The sequence below is a fragment of the Diorhabda carinulata genome, chromosome 3 (genome assembly GCF_026250575.1).
Source record: "Diorhabda carinulata isolate Delta chromosome 3, icDioCari1.1, whole genome shotgun sequence".
NCBI classification, from domain to species: Eukaryota; Metazoa; Arthropoda; class Insecta; order Coleoptera; family Chrysomelidae; genus Diorhabda; species Diorhabda carinulata.
The window spans coordinates 29,905,108-29,925,720 of record NC_079462.1 but is presented as its reverse complement, the minus strand read 5'-3'; the positions used below and the strand labels follow the sequence as shown (position 1 = coordinate 29,925,720).

The window sequence follows — 20,613 nt, the reverse complement described above, 5'->3', positions numbered from 1 at the left end:
CTATTGTTCTTTCAACAAATATTTGAAATTCGCGCTAATAAAATTGACATAAGGAAGTATCCCTTCAACCATTTTCTTTTCAACTTCACCGGTTAAAAACGGTGTACATGTGCTTTGTTAACAAATTTTAGATAAGGTATTAAATTAATAATAAAACTAGAACGTTGATTTATAACCAATAGAAGTTCTAAAATACATCCAAAATGAATACTGAAAAGTTGAAAAAACTACAATCACAAGTACGTATTGGTGGAAAGGGTACTCCAAGGCGTAAGAAGAAGGTGGTACATTCTACACAAGCTACTGACGATAAGAAATTACAGTCGTCGCTCAAAAAGCTTTCAGTAAATACAATTCCAGGCATCGAAGAAGTGAATATGATTAAAGAAGATGGTACAGTGATACATTTTAATAATCCCAAGACGCAAGCTTCATTAGCTGCAAATACTTTCGCTATTACTGGACATGGGGAAAATAAACAGATCACAGATATGCTACCTGGTATATTGAGTCAGTTGGGGCCAGAAGGCATCACTCAACTCAAGAGACTAGCGAATACAGTTGCTAATGCGGGTAAGATTCATTTTAGTGTATAATATTCATGTCACATTTTTCCTCATGGTAATGAAGTTTTTGATTTTTATCAGTTAAACACGTTCTATTAAGTATTATTGTGAATCTGTGTTGAAAATAAATCACTCCTATCATGGTAATTCATATTACATAGTAATATTCTACAAAAACTTATGGGGTTTTAAAATATATCAATTTTAAGCAAATTTCTTGTCAACCTTTGAACTCTTCATTATCTCTGTAATAATATTGGGCGCTATGGCTAAATAATGATGTACTGGGTAGAAAACAATAAAAATTTTATCCTTTTAATAATATTTAATGTACTATTAACTTTACATATAAAATACACATCAACTATCAGTATTTAATGTTACCTAGTGAAACAATTTGAAAGAAGGCTATTTGACTATTGATATAAATGTTTTGAATACTGTTTATCTTGCTGATTTTGATTTCCTTTTTTGTTTTTTTATTTCGATTTTGAAGAGGGCCACCAGTTTAGCCCCAGGCCCCACTACTTCTTAATCCAACGCTGTTAACATTGATAGGATTATATAAAAATAGGTTTTTGTGGGTTTTTGAAGTAATTTTATACTTGGGTAAACAACACTTTAAAACCTTTTTTTTTGGAACATGAAATGGCAAAATGAAATTATAACCACACAATACCAATGAACAGTGATTGATTTACGCTGAGGTCTAGGGCGGCATAATTTGAAGGGCTTCAAAATTATTGAAATGCAAAAGTGTATTGACCTTAAAAGAGAATATTTTGAAAAACAATAAAGCCATATCCAATGATAAATATTTGCTTTTTTTGACTATCTCAAATCTTAAGTAGCTTGTATTATAATACTTAAAAATTATACATCAATAAAATAAAGTTATTTTGAAATGATAATATTTGATCAAAATTAAAGACATCAATTTTATTGGAAATGGTGGTGCATTGAACATTGCCTAGGTTGACAGCAAGCCAATCAATTCAAATAGTATATTCACTCCCCTGTGATGTGACAGTTATAATCTCATAATCCTTATTGAACAAGTATCATAAAGATATAATATGTGACAATGAGCAATATAAAATAATTTCATCAGAAAAGTGAAGTACTCTACATTACTAAATATGTTTTCTGGTATAGATTGATTTCTTTAACTCTCTGAAAGTTTATTATATTTATTAATTTTTATTATAAATAAAATATTGAAAACAAATTCCAATATTATCTTTATTGTTAGGTGGTGTTGGTAAAATAGTTCCTGAAGATGAGGAAGATGTGCCAGATTTAGTAGAAAATTTTGACGAAGCATCAAAAGCAGAAGTGACGAAGAAAGAAGGAGAAGAAAAACCTAAAGAAAACTAAAAATTGATCGAGAAGTGTGTTTATTTGTTAGTAAAGAAACCGTTTCGGCATTGTTTTCTTGGTCTCGATTTTTAGTTTTTACATTGCAGAGATAAAGCATGTTTTTTGATATTTATGTGTTGAATCATTGAAACTAACCCAACAATTTTTGTTGACATTTGGGCATATGTATAGAATATTTCATAGGAAATACATAAATATTCTAATATGGTGTTGCTTTAAATCATTTCACTAAAGTTATATTGTAAACTCTTATGCAGGTAGAAAATTTGGATTCAAAACATGCTTGCAGATTGTTTCAGTTATTTCGGTTTTTCAGCTGCTCTGCACCTATATCTCAAAAGATATTTTGTTCATGGCTCTGCATCTCATTGTTGTCCAAAATATTTAGATTTTTCCCAAAGGAGGCTGTTTTCCTGGGGGCTTTTGTCCCATTTTCTTGGAAACAATCTTTTTTGTAATTATTAATTCTGAAATAATATTTACTGAAATTACATGAGAACTAATACAATATGTTAGAATAAAAAAGATTTATCAATGAAGGTGTATTATGGCATAACCACATTTAAAATTTTAATGTTTTTGATATGAAGATTGAATTCAATGTGAATAATTGATGTAATTGTGAAATCAGTCAGGTAAGTAACTGTCCGTATTAACTCGAGGTTTGTGTCGCTGTTCTTAGTAGCAGTGCAGGAGAACTAGTTCACCCTGTTCACTGCTTGCACTGGCTCACGGAGTCACTACATCATCATTGAACGATTGTAAAATATCAAAAAATATCATTCGGCGACATCATTTTTTAAAATTCTTTATTCTTAAATTATCGAAAACTTCAAGTAACAAATCATTTTCTTCATATTCTGATCATCATATTGACATTGAATAATTTCAGTATTTTTACGGTTGGTTAGGTTGTGCATGACCTACCATTCTGTTGCAGTGTGGATCGAGCCTCAATCGTATTACGTAACATTTCAATCGATATTTTTTACAATGTTACATATCGATAATTGAAGTTATAAAAATCCCAACCCACAATTTTCCCCCTAAGTTTGGGGAGTTAGGTTGTTTTAAATGACAAAATGTATTCCCAAATTTCTAATGATTATCTTTAACTTTTTAATCAAATCAATAAACATCTTGATAAGTTGTCTACCTGTACTTTCCTCATAAACTCCTCATAATCTACCACTTTGTGAAATCTGCAAGGAAATCTGAATTGAATGCTTATTAAATGCAACAAAACCTATTTGTTGAAACTAGACAAAATTATACAAATAAAACGCATTTTAAATTTTTTATTTTAGTAATAAATTTAAAATATAATTTGTACGACATGAATATTTATAGTTGAATTTGAGATTTATCAGAGTTAGGCGAGTTTTTCTTAGAAGTAGTTTTTTCCATATCCTCTACTTTTTTTTCATCGGCTTGATTTTCTTGCCAGAACGAATATGTTAATGCGGTTGACACTGCCAACCATCCGATATATGGTAGAATTAGTAAACCAGCTTTGTGGTTAATTCGGTAGAAGAGGTAACTCATTGTTAAAGCCGTTGCATTTATGAATTGTAATTCACAAAACGCCTAAAAAGGACGAAAAGACATTTTTTTAAATAAAACTATATAATTTTTCTTATAAATATACTAAAACTAAAGCGAATCAGGTTATCAGGACTAGGTACACATTTCAGAAATGGTTAGTTGCAACAAAAAATTCTGGACATATCCATAGAGTTGATATTACAGATAGAGAGAGAGGGATGGGAGCTTATTCAAATGGGCCCGAACTGCTGATAGAGATAGAGAAAGAATATGGGTATATTACTCTTTCTATTTCAATAGTACAATTCCACTCTATCTTTAATATGAGGTTTGTTCTTGGTTGCTGTACTGACAGAACTAGTTAAGTGTAGACTAAAGCGCTCTTTGTAGCAAGACCAGCGCTAGTGTCGCTGCTCTTAGTAGCAGTGTAAAAGAACTAGTTCAGCCAGTGCACTACAAGACAATTCAATAAGTGTAATCTGGAAACGGTGGCACTACATCTTGAAGAAGAAATCTATGATCTCTATGGATTTGACATTAATTTTGGATCTTGTATTAAGCATGTAGGAAATCTATAAATATACTACAGATTTGTTCCAAGAAGCAATTTTGAACCAATTTAAGATTTTTAATGAATCATGAATAAGTAATGGAAACTATTTTTTTTATTTGTTCATCATTTGTATATTTTAAACAAACAATAGTTTTGGGGTCAATTTCTGAATTAGTTTAGAGACCGATCGCATGCGCAGTTTCAGATTTTGAGCCGTGAACAAAGCTAATGTTATAGATAGAGTAGACATGTTAAAGGTACGCACGCAAGTAGAATTGGCTTTGAGAAGAACTAGGATTATTTAACTATTGCTTTTTTTATCTAGAGAGTACACAGTATATAGACGGATTTAATAACAAATATTTCGTAATTTATATAAGTTGCAGCATTATTTATATTGGGTAAATGATATTAATTTACAACTAACAACTATAGAGATTAGACACGTACTTTTACTGTTAAATCAGAATCACGCATGCGTAGTACGCATCGAAAAAGAGATAAAAGTACGTAAAAGATGTCTTTACATTCACAATTTGCCCCCACCTATAATTATGCCTACTCTATTTTTATGTCTCTATGATTTTAAAGCCTACTAATCATAAATGCAAAGAAATTTAATACATTCATTATACAACACATCACAAAGGGGTAAAAACCAAAAACAAACCACGTTAATAATCAAAATATAACCTATACAAGCATGCGTTCTACGCAAGCGTCAACTTTTCTGACGAGTCGAGAACATCTTAGTGATTGTTGTTGTAACATCCCTGGTAACCTTCAAAACTTTTGATTAAAACTTACAAAGTATTTTAACAATTTGACAACGTTGCTAGTCTAGCATATTCAAATCCATGATGTAAAGACTACGAGGTGTGCTATAGCGCACCAGCTAGGAAGCAGCCAATGGGAATTCGCTCACAAAGAGATGTACAGAACAAGTCGAAAATGAGCCCTCGGGAAGAACACACCTTTTAGTCTTCACATCATGTTTGAATCCATAGGTTTCAAAATTATAAGTTATTAATACTTTTATATTACCATTTTCATATTTTTCTTTTCAAAGAATATGGTTGTCCATGTCCAGTTTGCCAGAACATTGCTGCCGTATATAATTAAAGGCCATTTTGCAGTTCCTATATTTGAAAAAGTGTTTTATGGACATAATTTATTATGATTATGTAATAAAAGCGTAGAAGTTTTGACGTTAATATGTCAATATTGCAACCATATATTATTTTTTAAAGTTAAAAAGATTGGTTACAAATAATCAATTACAAAAGTTTTTAGAGTTTCTTTGTGTCTATTGTGAAATTCGTGTAACCGACCATTTATTTGAACCATTTCATTTCTATTTTTAGATAGTCATTGACCCAACGCTAGTATGAATATTGTTTATTAATTAGCTGCTTTTTAAAATTAAAAATTATATTGTGCGTTTCCAGAACAAACAGCAATGAGTCATCTCTTTATCTATTCATATTTACGCAACCATGGTAGAAAAAAAATATGAATTCATTAAATTAAATAAAGTATCTTATTTTTAGTTAATGATACATAATTATTAATTATATACGAAAAACCTACCGCTAAACCCACCACCATCTTTGTAAACTATATAGGAAGCATAACCCATACTACTATACAGTGTGGTCCAAATAGGACTGAAAGCCCAATTTGGTGGCGTGAATGGCGGTCTTTTTAGTTCTGCATACCATAATAAATTTCTTTTAGTAACCATTCCTCCATAAACACCTCCAATGAAGGGTGTTGCCATAAAAGTAACAGCAGTCCAATCAATTTCCATTTCTAAATAAATCAGTAAGTAAAGGGATGTTCATTATATTTTTTACAATAGCTAGTTTAATGCATCTAAATGTTCTTGATTTTAGGTCTCTTCTGTTTCAAAATTAGTTTTTTTTGATAGTTTTTAAAAGAAGATAAATTTTGACTTTCGACTTTTCTTTAAGTCTTCATCAAAATATGATCTTTACACTGACAATTTGCTTATTTATATTGATCTATAGATCACCTTCATCATGAATATCAAAATAAGGATAAAATCAACTTAGAACTTTGTTCTTTAGCTTTAGCGATAGAAAATGTTCAGGGCGGTCTCGAAAAACCACCATCGCTGAAGATTAATGTGTTGTGTTGATCAGTAAACGTTTGTTTCGTCAATTTTTGAATGAAAGACTATAAAAACAATAATAAAACAAAAGTTGGAGGTTATATAAGCTACTATTTCAATAAAACTGTTGCAATTTTGCATTTTTAAAATAATTTTTGGTTTTTTCAATTTCTCATTAAAAACTCAAGGGACCTGAGATAGCAGCTCACATCAATGAATCTAGGGATCGGTCTTTTGAGTATTTCTACAGTGAAAAGGAGATTGAGTGAAGTTGGCAGTGAAGAAACCTGTTTTAAGCCGCCAAAGTAAAATTAAGAGGTTACATTGGTCGCATGAAGAGAGATAAGTCAAAGATTGAGATTTTTGGATATAAGAAGAGAATGTTCGTACGTAGGTCAAAGGAAGAATGAATGTTCGATCCATGTGTAATCCTGACTGTAAAGCACGGCGAAGGCTCAGGGCAGTTTGGGGATGTTTTGGAGAAAGTGCGACTGGAGACCTGGTAAAAATTGAAGGGATTTTGAAGAAAGAAGGCTATAAAAAATATTAGGAAAATGTAGTAGGTTCTGGTCAGCACCTAATCTCAGAAAATTTATCTTCCATCATGATAATGATCTTAAGCATACCTCGAAGCTGTGCAAAGAGTATTTGGAAGAATTGGAAAGGGAGAATGTACTTAAAGTAACGATTGGCCGTAACATCTTTGGAATTTCTTGAAAACCAAATGGAACCAAATAGACGAAGATTATTTTTCGAAATTATTAGAGAATGCTAAAATCGTGCATCGAAATAATTAAAGCAAAATGGTGTTACATCGATGAATCAAAAATTTAAATATTCAACAATTATTGTTACTATATTTTTATCTATAGATGTTCTTCAAAATATAAAATTCGATCGTATGGTTATTTGTGGTGTATCAAGCAAACTTTAGGACGGGAAAAAGCTTGACCGTTAGTGTAAATTAGAATTGAATGCTAGAATCTTCATTAAAACTCTGATTATAAAACCTAAAGCGTTTGATTGATAGTAGATGCAAATTGGTACTTAAGTAATCAGACACTTCATTATGATTTGTAAAATGCCAAGGACAAAAGCCTACGAACCAGGACGTCAACGCCATTATCAACACGAAAACAATCTAATAAAGGAGCTATACAATAATTGTCCCTCGGTAACAAGACTTAATCAAACCTAGCCATAAAACACATTTCAAAACTAAACTAATGTAAAATAAGGTGAAACATCGTTTCCTTTTCAAGCCCATAACTTATTAACACATTTACTTAATATTCTGTAATGATGCAAATAAAGCAAAATGTCAAACATAAATCTTAGGAAATATTCAAGTTTTCTTAACAAATGTTCTTAAAGATGCTACGAAACATTTACTTACCTTGAACAATACTTGTTCCACTTCTTTAATTTTTCATATTAGCAAACTTTGTTCTGGGGTTTCTCAATACCTTAGGTTCGACTTATTTTAATCTGTTTTCGATAATTATTCAGAACGATTTCCTTGATAAACTATTGTGTACTCATTCTACTCGAAAAATTAATCACAACGTAACGGAAAAAGAGAAATAACCCACATGATAATATTTATAACACTGGTAAACACTGTTCTTGTCACACGATTTTTATTTGTTTTGATATACCCTCATTCAAAAAAAATTATTTTTTTTTGATGTAACTAAGTTATGTTCGTTACATTCTAAATATTCCTATAACATGTTCTAATAACGCAGACAGTTGTTGTTATGTGTGTGGATAATTAACTTTCACATCTCAGCGTTCAAAATTTACCCCATCAATTAAAAAGTGCTCTGAAGACTATTTTCAGTTTCCTATGCGTCACCATTTGCCTTTTGGTATACCAATGATTTAGACGGAATCAAGAGATCATGTGAGTGTTTGTTATTTTTGTTTGATTCAAACAAAAGGCTTCACAATAAAGTCCAAACACACTGTCCAATACCCAAACTAGGCATCAGCCAACAGACCAATCCTACATAGTGCCAGATTGCCCGCTCCAAAGCCTCCAAATCTAGCAGAAAGTCAGGATTCTGTTTCTAGTCCGAAATTTGTTCTTAGTAAAGTATCTCAAGTTATGAACCGTCGACTTCAAAAGAAACGCATGTCCCAACGAAAATTAGCGTAGGAAGTAGTCTGTTGTGCGATGTTCGTAACCTACCCATTCTCTGCTATCACCTATTAAGCTTTTTATCCACTGTGCTTTCGTTGTCTTGTTTTCCCATCTTTTTCGCCACATTCATCCACACAAGGTTTGTTCTTGGTAGCTGCACTGGCAGAACTAGTGTACACTAAAGCGTTCTTTGTAGCATAACTAGCGCTAGTGTCGATGTTCTTAATAGCAGTGCAAGAGACTAGTTCACCCAGTTCACTGTACTGCATGCACTGGGTCAAAGTCAGTTCAGCCAGTGCAGTTCCATAAGTGTAATATGAAAACGATCTTCATTATCGGACGATTGTAAAATATCAAAAAGTATTAAATTGTTTTCCATTATTGTTAAGACTACAAGGCTTGAATCACTTCAAATAACCTCAAATGCAACAATCAACAAATGCTCCATTCCTCTCTGCACTATATCGTTCTTTGTATCCGATCGAACTAATTCTATACACTCATGAACTGGATTGCACTGGTTCACTTCAGTACAATTCCAGTGCAGCTACCAAGAACAAACCTAAGTTTTTTCTAGCTCTCATTATGTTATGTATGTTCTCAGTGCAACTCTCGAGGTTCTGAATGCTGATGCTACCCGCAAAAGTATGTTCCTTTGGGATCGACTCAGTATTGTATTGGTTCTTTTTGTAAGCTCATCTAGTTGTCAAATAAGATTCCTTTATGATAGCAATGTCAGATTTGACACATTGACATCAGTGTTGCCATTTCTCAAAACTCAAGTAGCAACTCTCATATATTAAAAATTTTCCAAAAACGCTTAGTAGATCTTTTAGTAAACTTTTACCAAATATTGAGTTAGGCAACAACCTAATAAAAGGACTATGAAACAAATCATTGGTATATTTAAATTGAAAATCAATGAAAATATACTAGACTTTTTATTAAAATAATTGTATATTAATGAATATAAAGTAAAATGGATTAAGGGTGTCTAAAAAAACAATGAAAATCAAAAATTATTAAACACTTAGTTTCCTTTCAGTTCAGGTGTTGGTTTGTTATCCCTCCAAAGGCAATAATTCAAAGCTGTTGCAATACCCATCCAAAGACAATATGGTACAATTAAGTAACCAGCAGTTGCGTTAATTTTATAGAAAAGATATGCCATACCAATAGCAGTACCGTTTATAAGTTGCATTTCAATAAGTGCCTTAAATTAAAAAATATATATATATATATATAATGTATATATTTTAGCTTAAAAAATTGAGGAATCAATTGAATATACCAACAAAAATTCTGGTATCTGTTTTTTAAATGACAATAGCAAAGACAGATGAAACTAAAAAGTAGATTAACATGATCTACCTAAATACTTACCAGTTGTAGGTCTTTTTTACCAAAGAATATTGGTGCCCAAGCCCAATTAGCTGCTAGATTAGTTCCATAAACTATTAGTGGTAGCTTTGCTGCTCCTAAATGTGAGTTTTAGTACATTCAAAAGTACATTAATAAACTTTTTCCAAACTTAATCAAAAAAGTATCATTATGAACAATAAAAGAAGAATATAATAGTGTTATAGGCCACTTTTCATTTATTTGAATATAAAAACATTTGGAATTGTGATAAAACACTACTTCTTGATTGATTTCTTGTTATATTGAACTAACACCATGAAAATATTGCTAAAATAATGAGTGAATAAAGTGATTGTGAAATTTATAATTGGTCTAATTTCAAACCAATGCTGTTGATTAAATATATTTTACACAGACATGAGTTGGATTAGTGACTAAACAGTACAATACAGTATATAAGTATATTATATTCCATTTTTTAGCATGAAATATAATTTTGATATGATACTTCCTATTTTGTTATACACTTAACCTAAAATATTGATATTTATGTTTAAAAATTATATTTAAATTAAAAGAATTATTGTAATATATATATAAAATTATTTTTAAAAAGTTTCTCTTCATAATCAGAATTTCAATGTTTCAATAATTTTAAGTGGGATAATATATATAACCTTAGGTACCGTGTATATTTAATTTACAACATACCATTAAAGCCTCCTCCATCTCTGTATACCAAATATGAAGCGTATCCCATTCCACTATACAAGGTTGTCCAAACAGGACCAAACACCCAGTTTGGAGGTCTCCAGTTTGGTCTTTTTAAATTCTCTAACCATGGTTTGATACTACTTTTTGTAAAAAAACCGCCGGCGATACCGCCAATGTTTGGTAAAATAGTAAATCCAAGGGCAGGCCAATTTAGTTGTATCATTTTTAAAAAAAGTAGGTATGTTTGAATTCACTTATTTGCACGTATGAATTATATCTACTAAACTAAATAAATATAGCAAATCATGAGATAAGCAACGTAGTCTATGGACCCAATATACTTGTGTCAATATTAAATGACGTAATTTCACAATTTAAATAAACAATAGTGGAATTTCCGCTATGGTGTAAAGTCCAATTTTTGTAAATGATCACATTTACACAAATACTTATTCATATCCTTTTTAAACATTTTGTACAATACACAAAATACAGTTTTAAGAAATCGACAGTATGATTGACATTGACATTGGTGATGTGTGATTCTGACGAAATTATTGTGCTGTGAATTATAAAAGTAGTGATGAGATTCTCTAACATGAAGCGCTTAAATCGAATTCATCTAAGCTCTCGAAATTTAGACATATTTTCCCAACAAAATGCTTTTAAACAATAAATATTGCTATAAACCAAAAAACTTTTGCGGTTATACCAATGATATATTACTTTTAAAACATAATAAAAATTGAGAATTGTCGCAAATTAGTGTTTGATCTTTTCTATTTTTACAGTTTATTGTTATTCTACATAGTGTTGCCATTTCTCAAAACTGAAGTAGCAGCCCTAGTATATTAAAACTTTTTCAAAAGATTTTACAATTTTACCAAATATAGAGTTAGGCAACAACCTAATAAAAGGACTGTGAAACAAATCATTAGTAAATTTAAACTGAAAGTCACTGAGAATATATTAAACTTTCTATTAAAATAATTGTATATTAATGAATATAAAGTAAAATGGATTAAGGATGTCTAAAAATACAATGAAAACCAAAAATTACTAAACACTTAGTTTCCTTTCAGTTCAGGTGTTGGTTTGTTATCCCTCCAAATGCAGTAATTCAAAGCTGTTGCAATACCCAGCCAAAGACAATATGGTACAATTAAGTAACCAGCAGATGGGTTAATTTTATGGAAAAGATATGCCATACCAATAGCAGTACCGTTCACAAGTTGCATTTCAATTAGTGCCTTAAATTGAAAAAAATATATATATCATTGATTTTGTTATAATTTTCATAAATTCATATCACAGATTGCTAATCTAATTTTATAACATATAACTGGAATAAATAAAATTGAATTTACTTTCATTGGGTCAAAATATATGTTCAAGTTCTGTCAAAAATTTTTGTCATCTTCAAACAAAACTAAGTTATAATGAATATATTTTAGCTTAAAAAATTGAGGAAACGATTGAACATACCAACAAAAATTCTAGTATCTGTTAATTATAATGACAATAGCAAAGACAGATGATACTAAAAAGTATATTAACATGGTCTACTTAAATCCTTACCAGTTGTATGTCTTTTTTACCAAAGAATATTGGTGTCCAAGCCCAATTAGCTGCTAGATTAGTTCCATAAACTATTAGTGGTAGCTTTGCTGCTCCTAAATATAAGTTTTAGTGAACTCAAAAGTACATCAATAAACTTGATAAACTTATTCAAAAAAGTTAACAAAACTTTTTCAAATTATTCTTGTGAATAATAAATAAAATAAAATAGTGTTATAGGCCACTTTTCATTTATTTGAATATAAAAACATTCGGAATTGTGATAAAACATTACTTATCGATTGATTTCTTGTTATATTGAACTAAGACCATGAAAATATTGCTAAAATAATGAGTGCATAAAGTGATTGTGAAATTTATAATTGGTCTAATTTAAAACCAATGCTGTTTATTAAATATATTTTACACAGACCCGAGTTGGATTAGTGTTCAAACAGTACACTACAAATAATTATAAGTATATTATATTCCATTTTTTAGCATGAAATATAATTTTGATATGATACTTCCTATTTTGTTATACACTTAACCTAAAATATTAATATTTATGTTTAAAAATTATATTTAAATTGAAAGAAAAAAGTATCTCTTCATAATCAGAATTTCAATGTAAATAATTTTAAATGGGATAATATATATAACTTTAGGTACTGTGTATTTAATTTACAACATACCATTAAAGCCTCCTCCATCTCTGTATACCAAATATGAAGCGTATCCCATTCCACTATACAAGGTTGTCCAAACAGGACCAAACGCCCAGTTTGGAGGTCTCCAGTTTGGTTTTTTTAAATTCTCATACCATGGTTTGATACTACTTTTTGTAATAAAACCGCCGGCGATACCACCAATGTTTGGTAAAATAGTAAATCCAAGGGCAGGCCAATTTAGTTGTATCATTTTTAAAAAAAGTAGGTATGTTTGATTTCACTTATTCGCACGTATGAGTTATATCTACTAAACAAAATAAATATAGCAAATCAGCAGATAATCAATGTACTCTATGGACCCAATATACTTGTGTCAATATTAAATGACGTAATTTCACAATTTAAATGAACAATGGTGGAATTACTGCTACGGTGTAAAGTCCAATTTTTGTAAATGATCACATTTACACAAATACTTATTCATATCGTTTTTAAGCATTTAGCACAAAACACAAAATGCAGTTTTAAGGAGTCGATAGTTTGATTGACATTGACATTGGTGATGTGTGATTCTGACGAAAATATTGAGCTGTGAACTATAAAAGTAGTGATGTGATTCTCTAACATGAAGCGTTTAAATCGAGTTCGTCTAAGCTCTTGAAATTTAGAAATATAATAAAAATTGAAAATTTTCACAAATTAGTATTTGATCTTTTCTATTCTTTTATACTACAGTAAACGATGTGAGAGCTCCGTTGCAGTGTTACTATTAAGAGTATATGTTTGCGCTCAAAAGTGTTCTAGTGTGCACCGTACTACATTCTACACTCGGTTTAACTATACAAACAAGCCTTTGATTAGCAGATCCGTACTAGGTTTAAATGTAATTACATTTAAAAGATGAAATTATAGTCAATAATAATGTTTAATTTTAAATAATAGAATATGTTTCTTGGTTATGATGCTGTATTTATTGTGAACATTAGTTGATTTGACAAAGACACTGGCTCTCTACTAAACACTACTTGTGTATTTTTGAGATTTGGAAGAAAAATAACGTAGGTACAATATAATCACATAGGGTTATTTTTGTAGGTAGTACAAGGAAATTGAGAGTATAAAACGGATAGAGCTTGTTTATAATGCCAGCGTAGGCATGACAAAATTGTATCATCTACATACTTTTATTCTATTCATTTGTAATTTTTCTCACTACTAGCAATATCGAATTTTACAACTCAAACTGATATCTCTGTCGCCATCAAAATATCTAAGAAGATTCAACCTATATGTATATAAAAAACATATTTTTCATAACCAATTTCAACTTGTGAATCCCACGGACTTGACAAAGCCGTTCAAGCACCATCACCCTCGAAGTCAATTTGAATTTCAAGTATTGCCACCGATGCCAGCAATATACGACAGTATGACGGCACCGACAGAGAAACAGATTAAGGGCTCAGCTTTGAGCTAATCTTTCCCCGAGGGCCAACAGCCTCGAAACGCCCCAGCCAATCTGGTTTTATTTACCTGATACATTCCTGAATGCTTCGGATTTGCAAACGACGATGACAGATTGTTCAAATCGTTAAGATGATATTTGTGTAAGTAATTAATTAACATGTTTTTGTATAAACGCGTTTTCAGAATACTCGATCGACAAAATCCACATCTTTCCATTGAGGATTAGAATATTATAATTTGAATATATACAGTGTGGATTAATGAGAACTTAACATTCATTCGCATTTTGTGTATTTAGTCTAGTTTGCCCGCTATTTATTATTTACTTTGGTCAAAGCGAGCTAGACAGTTTTCTGTGAATTATTTTATTTGGGAATATTTGTTTGAATTTGCAGCGACAAAAAAGATAATTTAATATTGGGTCTATTCCAGTTCTTGTGGTAGTTTATAATCAATTAAATAGAATATTTACTCACTTCTACCTACAATATCTAAATGATGTATTGAAGATTGCCTGCTAAGGAAGATTGAATAAATTTTCTATTTAATTTTCACGGCAATAAATCCACTTAATTCAAATTAGACGTATTTGCTTCGTTAGAACCTTATTCTGTGGCTATTCTGGGAGTCCCGAAATAATTAACTGTTTGTTACATAATAGATTATACTTGAAAAATAGATTTTGAAGAGGTTCGGGAAATTTACCCTCGTACGGTCTTACTTTTCTACATTGATGTTCCTTTTTAGCCGCTACAACACAGATTCAAATCTCGTAAACTTTTTAGCTCTTCCATCCACAACATCTTAGTGTAACCAAATGTTTCGATTCAAAACTAGGTACTTGAGAAATCTTGGTGTTTTTGGTGGTTTTTTTAATATATCTAAGAGATCCTTGTGAGTCAAATTGAGTTACATTGAGTCACATTGAGTTCAACCAAACAATATTTTCCCATGGTTTAACTTTGTTAGTAAAAAACATGTTCCACTGCCTTGAAAATCTATTCTGCTCTTGTAAACACATGTCTCTAAATATTTAGTAAAAGAAGTTTTTCGTATATATTTTCATTTTAATTACTACATTGAAAATATCATAAGAACAAAGTTTTTTTGCAGTTAATGCGGACCTTTCCAACTGGACAGATAACCTGCTCTTTATAACATAATACCGGCTTGTGCATTACATTGTTGAGGACCTCCGCAATAATTGGTGGTATTAGCTGATTTCCATTTGTGAGGGAATTCCTTGATTTGGCTATTAGTAAATATAAAAGTTCGTAGACGATCGACGTCTTACATAATTGATGACGCAAATATCGATCTTATGGATGGTCTTATTTCTAGTTTTTTTTTAAAAATACTCTAAAGAATGACAAGGCCTTACTTTTTTTATCAACTCGATCTTTTGATAATGAATTTCTATTGGTGGCTTCTTGGTATCGTTATTAAATACTTTTTCTTTGCATGTCTGTCATAATAAACTCCCAGCAAACCAGTAGATGAAAATAAACATAAGGAATTAAGAAAATCATAGTACAATTGATAAATTCGAATATAAGCTTATCGTTAACACACCTAGGTGTTTAGTAGTACTGATAAGGTTAGCTGATTAGACAAATGGTTAAAATAGCAACGATTGGAAAGTTATGTTTATAACTACACAAATATCCATAAATTCTTGTAGAATATACAGCTAGAAATTATTTGCGTGTGTTACTTTCATTTCATTATTCACAACTACAGATTTGAACGAATAATCAGATGAAAATCAAATTGCTATGTTTATTAATTAGAGAGGATAGCGACAAAACGTTAGCTAATATGAAAAAGTCCAAACAATATTTTGATCTCTCATAAATAGGTAATGAATGATTTTATGATGTGCTTACTAATTTACATAATTATTGATACATTTGAATATAGCTTCGATAGTATGAGCAATTAGATACTAGTCAGCGTTTATTTTTTACCGAGAATGAGGAGGCCTTTGGATGGGTAACCCCTATGCAGTGACTTCGTTCGCCTTGGCCCCAAGCAGGAATAGAGATCCCCCGGGCATCGCTAGCTTCAAGACAATGCTTTCGTACTAGTCAAATCCTAGTATTTTCCTCCGTGTGTTGATACGAGCTTGGTAGTTCCACAGGAGGTGAATAATATTTTCCTCCTCTATTCTCCACCAATGACAGTCCTGTTGAGTTAACTTGCCTGCATTGTATTTATGATAAAAGACTTGCGACTGTGATTAGGTCTACCAAAGTTTTTGTGTCCTGTCATTAGCTACAGTGCTTTAGCTGCTCAATCTAAGGGGTTTGTTTGACCTACGAAGCTTTTGTTTATTTCTAGCTATTTGACTGGATCCATTTCTGCAGTTTGTTCTTGGTAGCTGAACTGGCAGAACTAGTTCAGGAAGTGTACACTAAAGCGTTCTTTGTAGCAGAATCAGCGCTAGGGTTGCTGTTCTTAGTAGCAGTGCAAGAGAATTAGTTCACCCAGTTCACTGAACTGCTTGCACTGGGACTAGAGTCAGTTCAGCCAGTGCAATGTAATAAGTGTAATCTGGAAAAGATCTTCATTATTGGACGATTGTAAAATATCAAAAAGTACTAAATTGTTTTCCATTATTGTTAATACTACACGTCCTGAATCACTTCAAATAACCTCAAATACAACAAACAACAAATGCTCCATTCCTCTCTGGACTATATTGTTCTTTGTATACGATGGAACTAATTCTATACACTCATGACCTGGTCTACACTGGTTCAGTTCAGTATAGTTCCAGTGCAGGTACCAAGAACAAACCTAAATTTTTTCTGGCTCTCCTTTTTCTTATGTTTTGTACGTTCTCAATGCAACACCTAAGGTTGTTCTGAATGCTTATGCTACCGCTAACGTCTGTTCGTTTGATATCTACTCAGTATTGTATTGGTTCTTCTAGTCACGAGAGCCTTTTTTCACACTGGGGTCCTATACAAAAGCATATTGTGGAGAGTACTGCAAATAACCGCTCTTTTGCAGCTGTTGGGTTCATCCACGTAGTTACTAGATTTGATATTTTCTGCTCTACCTTTTGTGCTATATGTATATTCGATATTTTTGTAAGCTCAGCCGGTTTTCAACTAGGATTTCTTTATGATAGCAATGTCAGAATTGACATATTGACATCAGTGTTGCCATGTCTCAAAACTCAAGTAGCAACCCTCGTATATTCAAAATTTTTCAAAAACGCTTGGTAGATCTTTTAGTAAACTTTTACCAAATATTGAGTTAGGCAACAACCTAATAAAAGGACTGTGAAACAAATTATTGGTAAATTTAAACTGAAAGACACTGAGAATATACTAAACTTTTTATTAAAATAACTGTATATTAATGAATATAAAGTAAAATGGATTAAGGATGTCTAAAAAAACAATGAAAATTAAAAATTATTGAACATTTAGTTTCCTTTCAGATCAGTTATCCCTCCAAATGCAATAATTCAAAGCTGTTGCAACACCCAGCCAAAGACAATATGGTACAATTAAGTAACCAGCAGTTGGTTTAATTTTATAGAAAAGATATACCATACCAATAGCAGTAACGTTTACAAGCTGCAGTTCAATAAGTGCCTTAAATGAAAAAAAATATATATATCATTTGGTTATAATTTTCATAAATTTATATCACAGATGTTTTTGCTAATCATATTGAGTAAATAAAATTGAGTTTACTTTCATTAGGTCAAAATATATGTTTTAGTTTTGTTAAAAATTTTAATTTTTGTCATCTTCAAACAAAACTAAGTTATAAAGTATATATTTAAGCTTAAAAAAATTGATGAATCGATTGAATATACCAACAAAAATTCTGGTATCTGTTATTTATAATGACAATAGCAAAGACAGATGATACTAAAAAGTATATTAACTTATATACTTAAATACTTACCAGTTGTGGGTCTTTTTTACCAAAGAATATTGGTGTCCAAGCCCAATTAGCTGCTAGATTAGTTCCATAAACTATTAGTGGTAGCTTTGCTGCTCCTAAGTATAAGTTTTAGTAAATTTAAAAGTACATCAAAAAACTTTTCCTAAATTTATATAAAAAATAAAAAATACAATAAAAAAACATAAAATAGTGTTATACGCCACTTTTCATTAATTTGAATATAAAAACATTTGGAATTGTTATAAAACACTACTTCTCGATTGATTTCTTGTTATATTGAACTAACACCATGAAAATATTGCAATAATAATGAGTGAATAAAGTAATTGTGAAATTTCCAATAATTGGTCTAATTTAAAACCAATGCTGTTGATTAAATATATTTTACCCAGACCCGAGTTGGATTAGTGTCCAAACAGTACACTACAAATATATATAAGTATATATTATTTTGTTTTTCAACATGAAATATAATTTTGATATGATACTTCCAATTTTGTTATACACTTGATTTAAAATATTGGTATGAATGTTTAAAAACTATATTTGAATTAAAAAAACTATTGTAATATATATCAAATCATCTCTTCATAATCAGAATTTCAATGTAAATAATTTTAAGTGGGATATTATAAATAACCTTAGGTACTGTGTATATTTAATTTACAACATACCATTAAAGCCTCCTCCATCTCTGTATACCAAATATGAAGCGTATCCCATTCCACTATACAAGATTGTCCAAACAGGACCAAACGCCCAGTTTGGAGGTCTCCAGTTTGGTTTTATTAAATTCTCATACCATGATTCGATACTACTTATTGTAATAAAAGCGCCGGCGATACCGCCAATGTTTGGTAAAATAATAAATAAAAGGGCACGCCAATTTAGCTGTATCATTTTTGAAAAAGTAGGTATGTTTGATTTCACTTATTCGCAGGTATGAATTATATCTACTAAACTCAATAAATATAGCAAATCATGAGATAAGCAAAGTATTCTATGGTCCCAATATATTTGTGTCAATATTAAATGACGTAATTTCAAAATTTAAATGAACAATGATGGAATTACTGCTATGGTGTAAAGTCCAATTTTTGTAAATGATCACATTTACACAAAAACTTATTCATATCCTTTTTAAACATTTAGTGCAATACACAAAATGCAGTATTAAGGAATCGACAGTATGATTGACATCGACATTGGTGATGTGTGATTCTGACGAAAATATTGTGCAGTGAACTATAAAAGTAGTGATGAGACTCTCTAAGATGAAGCACTATTAGTAAATAAAAATGTATGAATAATTAGATACTAGACGGCGTTTACTTTTTACCAAGAATGAGGAGACCTTTTAATGGGTAACCCCTATGTAGTCAACTCGTTCGCATTGGCTACAACCAGGAAAAGAGATCTTCCGGGCATCGCTGGCTTCCTGACAGTCCTGTTGAGCACCTCCTATTATTCATCTCCTGAGCACAGGAGGTGAATAATATTTTCCTCCTCTATTCCCCACCAATGACAGTCCTGTTGAGTTAACTTGCCTGTATTGTATTTATGATAAAGGACTTGCGACTGTCATTTGGTCTACCAAAGTTTTTGTGTCCCGTCATTAGCTACAATGCTTCAGTTGCTCAATCTTAGGGGTTTGTTCCACCTACGAAGCTTTGGTTTATTTGTAGCCATATGACTGGATCCATTTTTTCAGTTTTTGCCTTTTAGGTGTTTCTTAATCTGCCCTTTCTGTTGTTGAATGGCTCTAAGTTTGACAAGATTGTTGACAATTTCATTGCCTCTGATTGACCTATGTCTAGAAATCTGAGCAGCTTAACCACCCATTCGTCAGGCAGCATTTTAACTGTTTTGGTACATACTCTGTTAATTTTATTTCAACTGCAGCAATGTATGATGATGATATTAAAGCGAGAAGGTGATTAAACACTTTTTAATTATTTTTCAACCACTATATTCAAATAAGTTAGTAATTATTTTATAATCTCTGGAAATAAAATGGTGGATCAGTGTATTATCCTTGGAGATCCAACGATTTTTACAATGCAAATAAACTTCCAATCTTCCAAGTTTTTTATATGATAGAATATTAGGAGCATAGTCAAAAAGTATCTGAAAAACTTATACTTATTCACGTTTTCTGATTTGACTCTTAAAAATATAATAATGATACTTCTTACCGAAATATTTAGTCTTCCCTATAACATGCTGATATACACACGAATTTCAATTGAAAGTTGTAAATACTTTTTTATCGACTCATCTGATAAAAATTATTTTGTGAGAGGTGTTATTTATCGCTTATAATATTTGATAACTGAATCATGGAATTTCTCATATCGGCACGAAGTTGAGTAGATAGATAATTAATACTGTTTTGAGGGTATTAGAAATTGTGAGAATTATGATGCTTTTGTTTGTTTTTATTGAAATTTATTCAAAATGTTTAATTTACTATTGGTTGTCAATAATCTCAGATCAATTTTATTATTATTATTCTTATCGGCGGTGAATTTTCAGGTTCTTCTGTCAAACTTTTACGTATTTCATGGACTTACTCTGGCTATGGTGATTAT

General features: G+C 31.0%; 5 protein-coding genes across 5 annotated transcripts; 1 reads left to right on the top strand and 4 right to left on the bottom strand.

Moving 5' to 3' along the window:
• Positions 1-57: 57 nt before the first annotated feature.
• Positions 58-3,099, top strand: LOC130891266 (transcription factor BTF3 homolog 4). The gene is made up of 2 exons (XM_057795901.1): positions 58-573; positions 1,819-3,099. The coding sequence occupies exons 1-2, from the start codon at positions 204-206 to the stop codon at positions 1,941-1,943; spliced, it is 495 nt and encodes a 164-aa protein (XP_057651884.1). The 5' UTR covers positions 58-203; the 3' UTR covers positions 1,944-3,099.
• A 130-nt stretch (positions 3,100-3,229) lies between these two features.
• LOC130891263 (translocator protein-like) lies at positions 3,230-8,824 on the bottom strand. The gene is made up of 4 exons (XM_057795898.1): positions 7,575-8,824; positions 5,635-5,856; positions 5,089-5,183; positions 3,230-3,533 (listed from the first exon to the last, which is right to left on the bottom strand). The coding sequence occupies exons 2-4, from the start codon at positions 5,852-5,854 to the stop codon at positions 3,291-3,293; spliced, it is 558 nt and encodes a 185-aa protein (XP_057651881.1). The 5' UTR covers positions 5,855-5,856; positions 7,575-8,824; the 3' UTR covers positions 3,230-3,290.
• A 428-nt stretch (positions 8,825-9,252) lies between these two features.
• Positions 9,253-11,253, bottom strand: LOC130891265 (translocator protein-like). Its single transcript, XM_057795900.1, has 3 exons — positions 10,398-11,253; positions 9,708-9,802; positions 9,253-9,537 (listed from the first exon to the last, which is right to left on the bottom strand). Exons 1-3 carry the CDS (start codon positions 10,621-10,623, stop codon positions 9,355-9,357), a joined length of 504 nt encoding a protein of 167 aa, XP_057651883.1. The 5' UTR covers positions 10,624-11,253; the 3' UTR covers positions 9,253-9,354.
• An 89-nt stretch (positions 11,254-11,342) lies between these two features.
• LOC130891264 (translocator protein-like) lies at positions 11,343-13,143 on the bottom strand. The gene is made up of 3 exons (XM_057795899.1): positions 12,653-13,143; positions 11,979-12,073; positions 11,343-11,650 (listed from the first exon to the last, which is right to left on the bottom strand). Exons 1-3 carry the CDS (start codon positions 12,876-12,878, stop codon positions 11,468-11,470), a joined length of 504 nt encoding a protein of 167 aa, XP_057651882.1. The 5' UTR covers positions 12,879-13,143; the 3' UTR covers positions 11,343-11,467.
• A 1,998-nt stretch (positions 13,144-15,141) lies between these two features.
• LOC130891262 (translocator protein-like) lies at positions 15,142-20,305 on the bottom strand. The gene is made up of 3 exons (XM_057795897.1): positions 18,697-20,305; positions 18,023-18,117; positions 15,142-17,703 (listed from the first exon to the last, which is right to left on the bottom strand). Exons 1-3 carry the CDS (start codon positions 18,920-18,922, stop codon positions 17,548-17,550), a joined length of 477 nt encoding a protein of 158 aa, XP_057651880.1. The 5' UTR covers positions 18,923-20,305; the 3' UTR covers positions 15,142-17,547.
• Positions 20,306-20,613: the final 308 nt, after the last annotated feature.